At 39.9% G+C, this 5,327-nt stretch overlaps 1 protein-coding gene across 1 annotated transcript; it reads right to left on the bottom strand.

Moving 5' to 3' along the window:
* Positions 1-3,302: 3,302 nt before the first annotated feature.
* LOC121465301 (keratin-associated protein 13-1-like) lies at positions 3,303-3,905 on the bottom strand. Its single transcript, XM_041678528.1, has one exon. The coding sequence runs from the start codon at positions 3,903-3,905 to the stop codon at positions 3,303-3,305; it is 603 nt and encodes a 200-aa protein (XP_041534462.1).
* Positions 3,906-5,327: the final 1,422 nt, after the last annotated feature.

Raw genomic sequence — 5,327 nt, 5'->3', positions numbered from 1 at the left:
GACTACACAGATGATTAGAAATGGGCTAAATTAATATGTGAGAATTAGCATAGAAGAGGCTAGATAGAAATGGGCCAAGCATTGTTTAAATGAATACAGTTTGTGTGTAATTATTTTGGGTAAAGCTAACCATGTGGGCAGCCGGGTGCCGGGGACGCAGCCCGCCACTCCTAACTACGACAGAGTATTACATGGACTGCCAAGTGTAACCAGAATGGATATCATGAGGGTATGACTTCAAAATTTGGGTCTAAGAATATGATGTTTTGAAGAGGGTCTTCTTTTGTTTTCACAGAGGACCAGATCCTGTGGATTTCTTCTATTCCAATTTGGTATGATAGACCATGCCCTCCTGAGAGGTTGTTGTGAACACCCTCAGAAAATTGCTTCGCTCAACTGCCGACTGAGATGAAACTAGCACACAGGTTATACCATGAAAGACCTAATTAACGATGCCCCCATTCAGCAGGAAGCAGTTTGGAGAGAAAAAACTGCGCCCATGTTCCCTAAATATTGTTTATAAATATTCTTTTACATTTAAAGGGGGAAATGATATAGATATGAATAATTTGCATTGGTATGGATTTTAAGGTCAATTTTGTTATATGTATATGTGTTTCTGATCTTGATTAAGGTATTGTGATTGTGTAGTTCATTTAAAATGTAATGTATAATAGGAAATATAGGTTGCTAATGGATAATTATCGATAATAGTAAAGCTTGTAGTCATGTTAGTTAGATTTTCTAGATATATAGAGATACATTTCAGTTAGATAGACATTCTTCATATCTTTCAAAGACTGCAGAATATGGCGTTTAATGTTTTAATAACTTAGGACTTTTCATGACAATGAGACACTCTGCTCCTGGCAGCACCAATCTACTTCAAGAAGAAGATGGGTATCGAAGAGGATCCTTATGGAGTTTGATAGCCATTTGGGCAAGAAACTTCTTGCCTGGACTGTTGCATAAACTGGACACAGAGAACCCGCAGAGAGAGGACTGCTGAACTTGCCTAAAGGTGAGATAGTCTTTCTGGGTTCCTGACTCATGAAAGAGTCTGCGAGATATTCTGCAGGACACAGCAGAAAGTGACTGAACTGTCTTTGGAATTTCCTGCTTGATGAAAATGTCTGCTGGATACTATGGGCCTGAAGGCTGAAGATGGATGCCCCAACGGTACAAAAGAACTTTGGGTGACTGTCCAGGCAGCGAGATGTTTCTGTCATTTCTAGAGTTTTCTTATTTCTTTTTTACTTAGGTAGTATTATATCCTTCTAGAGTCTTTGAAGGAGTTGAAGAATGAATGGATAGTTATAGTTTTCCTTAGTTATGATAAAAGATAAAATAGATATAAATATTGTAACTGTAATTCTTGTTTGATAACTGTTTTGCTATATGTAATTTTGCTATGTTAAAGTTAAAGCCTTCCTTTTTTGTTTAAACAGAAAAAGGGGAAGTGATGTGGGAGTGTCATATATCAATCTGTTGATTTCATTGGTTAAGCAATAAAGAAACTGCTTGACCCTCATAGGTTAAAACATAGGTGGGTGGAGTAAACAGAACAGAATGCTGGGAGAAAGAAGCTGAGTCAAGGAGTCGCCATGATTCTCCCACTCAAGACAGACACAGGTTAAGATCATTCCTGGTAAGCCAGCTCGTGGGCTACACAGATGATTAGAAATGGGCTAAATTAATATGTGAGAATTAGCCTAGAAGAGGCTAGATAGAAATGGGCCAAACATTGTTTAAATGAATACAGTCTGTGTGTAATTATTTTGGGTAAAGCTAACCATGCGGGCAGCCGGGTGCCGGGGACGCAGCCCGCCACTCCTAACTACAACAATGGTCTACTGGGCACTGCTATGTAGACCTTAGCAAGTTTCAAATATTTTTTGAGTCCCCCCGCCTTCCTGTCTTAACAAAAGTTAATAATTTTAGTCTCTGACTTGTGTCTAGACATTAAATTATTAGTCTCATATTACCTCCTTCCTTAGAACATTCTGCCATGGGTGATCCGAGGGAAGGCTACGGCACACACCACTAATGGTGGATTCAAGTTCCTTCCTTAAACAATGAATTTCCTGTATTATAAGCAATATATTTCTGGCTCTGTATTTGTATCTCAAACATCATCCTAGACTGATAGAAGGACCCCACTGTCATTCTTTCTTCACACAGTTATGAGAAGCTAGAAAATTATATGATTTTACCAACTAAAGAGAGACTCCAATGAAGAAATGATTTTACCTCGGAATCAGACACTGGGGTGTACTTTTCTGAAAGTCTTTCTAAACACCTCTGAAAGTCCCTGGAATTTTGCATCCTGTTTATTTTCCTGTAAAATATCCCCTTTCCTACTAGAGATTTTTCCCCATTTAATGTTTTCCTTTCCTTAAAATACCATAGAACCTGTGATAATGCTTTCTACAACCCAATGCAAAACAAACTATACCCAAGACATTGATGTGCATTCTTTTAAAATCTGGCTAACACTAGTGAATAAAAGCTGCTCAATATTGCTTAGATATATCACTCAGGTTGATTGACATTGCACCTGGGAGTAGCACCAAGGGATTGCCAGTACAGCCTGATGCCGGATCACTGTGATTGTCCTTATGTACATGTGGAGATTAGATATTCCCCAACTGTGGGGGCATGGAAACCAGCATTTATATAAAAGCAAAGTGTCAGTCCTGAGAGTTATTTTAGACTCACTGTTAACCCTGGCTGATAATTTACATTTAAATACTAGATTTAGGCAATTATTTTCTCTATATAGACATCGGCTTAATTACTTTGTTTCATTAATCAGCAGAAATGTAGTCCCTAAATCTCACACAGTTCCCTTGTCAACGTGCCTAGTGTGCAGACAAAAATGGAAGTCTTCCTAGAATTAACTACTCCAAACAAGGGTCACAAAAATATACCAAGTTATTTGTTCCTAAGATCTAACCACAGAATCATAATATATAATTTAGTGTGACAAATCTGTAAAAGAAAATATAATTAATAGTAACAACAAGAATAATAATAATGTGAGCAATATACTGAGGTGTCAGGTTGCACAAGTTTATTATAATAAGTTTTCACTTTCATATACTGTAGGACAACAACTAAACAGCACAGTATATAACAGCATTACTGTCGGTAAAGTATAACTGTGATTATACACCCATCCCAGGTTCTACTAGAAGTTGAGAAGTTCCTATTAGAAGAAAGAGAGGAAAGATGTAAGTGATAAGCATGAAAAATGAGTATAGGATAGAGACATTGACCACAATACTGTAGAACATACAGAGCTAACAGCTGACTCCAGAGAGACGTGGCCCACAAGTTGGAACACAAAATGAAGGCTGGTAGGTATTAAAAAGCAAGTATGTTGGGTAACAGAATGTGGACACATCACTCAAGAAAGGAAATACAGGGATTTCATAATTCAGAGATCTGAAGTCCCTGGGACCACAGTCCCCTGAGAAGAAGCTTCTAGATTCATAGCCCAGAGGATGGAAGTTGCTGGACCCACAACTCAGAGACCCAGCGTATGTCCCCTCACAGGGACTGCAGGGTGTGGAGCTCCTTGGGTAATAGCAGGCTGTCTGGCAGGGTCTGTACACCACACAGGACCTCTGGCAGCTGGTGGGCTCAATGCAGGTTTTCTGACAGCCGGTGTTCACAGAGGATTCCACCTGGCAGGGGCTGGACACCATGCAGGACCTCTGGCAGCTGGTGGGCTCAATGCAGCTCTCCTGACAGTCACTGTGCAGCTGGCAGGTGCTGGATGAGCAGCTGGTGGTGTTGTAGACCAGATTGCTGGGCCAAGGAGAGTCACAGGATGAACCTGAGGTGGGCAGGCTGCACCTACAGGAGGTAGAAAAGTTTCCAGAGCAGCAGCTGTCGGCCATGTTGAGCGGAGATGTGAGCTCAGCTGGATGCGACTGAGAAGACTCTGAGTTTGGATGTCGCCCTGTAGAGAGCTGGGTTTATATACTCTCAGCAATAGGTGTGGTACCCAATATGGTCTTCCTTGTCCTGTGTGTGTTCTGTCCTTTAAAAATGTGCTACTCGCAAGTTTCTCTGTAATAGCAGCTACTTATGAATAGTTTCCTCAAGGTATATTTATGGCTGTTGTAACTTCATTGTTAGAGCAAAAGGCCGTCAGCTACCGCTGTGTCCTAAGTGCTGTGATTGTTGGACACCAAAGATCATTTTATCATGTTCTTTTTCCTCATGACGTACTTATTGTGTGTGTGTGTGTGTTTTTTTTTCCCACTGGAATTTTTTTGAGGAACTATTTTTCTTCAGGTGGTATGGAGCAAAAGCAACTTAGGTTTTTGTTCACAAATTGGTAGCATCACATTGGGCTTGACTGGAACCTATTAAAGATTAACCCTATTACCACCACCATCGTTTCTAAAACTTTCAAACATATCCCATGTTTTTCACTCCTTACTATCCTTTTGTGTGATTTTCCTCCTCTAGTAAAGAGGGACAAGCACACATAGAGAAAAAGAGAGAAGGGGGTTGAGGATGAAAAGAAAAGAAAAAGAAAAACTGAATAACAGTGAACGTAGGTAGAGAAAGACTGGGGTAGTAAGGGAGAAGCTGAGGTAGCTCACAAGTGTTAAGTTTTGCACTATTAGAAGGGGGTTAAGAGGGTAAATGGCCAGTAGTTGATAGGATTAAATAAATTTGAAATCCAGTACATCTGACAAGCTGCTTAAGGTAGCCCTGGATTCTTGTCTGTTCAGCAGTGGGATTCCACTTCTTATACCTTAAGTTACAGACATTTAACTGAATATGGATCTTTCGACTAAGGTTTATGCAGAACTTGCTCCTCAGGGATTGCTATGAGATAGCGACTGAGCCTAGAAGATATAAAACGATTTCTAGGAGCCTTTTACAGACCAATTTAACCCAGTTTCCCTCTTCTGCTACTATGTAAACACCTTGAGTCTGCATAGGTGTTCAGGCCATTTATCTTTTTCCTGGGCCCTCTCTTTTGAGAGATTCTAGAGAAAGAAGAACATTGATGAAGACTAAATATATCAAATCTTCTCTGTGCAATTTTGAAAATAAAACGTATAGTTGGTGGAGAGCACATGGATGTCACTTTCGAGGTCTTTGAAAACAAGACACTAAAGTTTAAGCTTCATGTCAGAAACATGATTGTTTCATGATCTTTGACTCAAGTATGTACTGTCTTTAGCAATATAGTCTCATCATCAAGGTCTTGAGGATAACCAGGAACAATGACAATTAACCTTTAATGTTTGGGGCTCCAGGGTGTCTGCTCACCAACAGCTCTGAAAGAGGTAACACTTTCC

This window comes from Microtus oregoni, unplaced genomic scaffold, assembly GCF_018167655.1.
Source record: "Microtus oregoni isolate MIOR12 unplaced genomic scaffold, Mior012 000030F_ref0000283, whole genome shotgun sequence".
NCBI classification, from domain to species: domain Eukaryota; kingdom Metazoa; phylum Chordata; class Mammalia; order Rodentia; family Cricetidae; genus Microtus; species Microtus oregoni.
The sequence above is the reverse complement of the archived record's forward strand: the minus strand, read 5'-3'. Positions and strand labels throughout refer to the sequence as shown.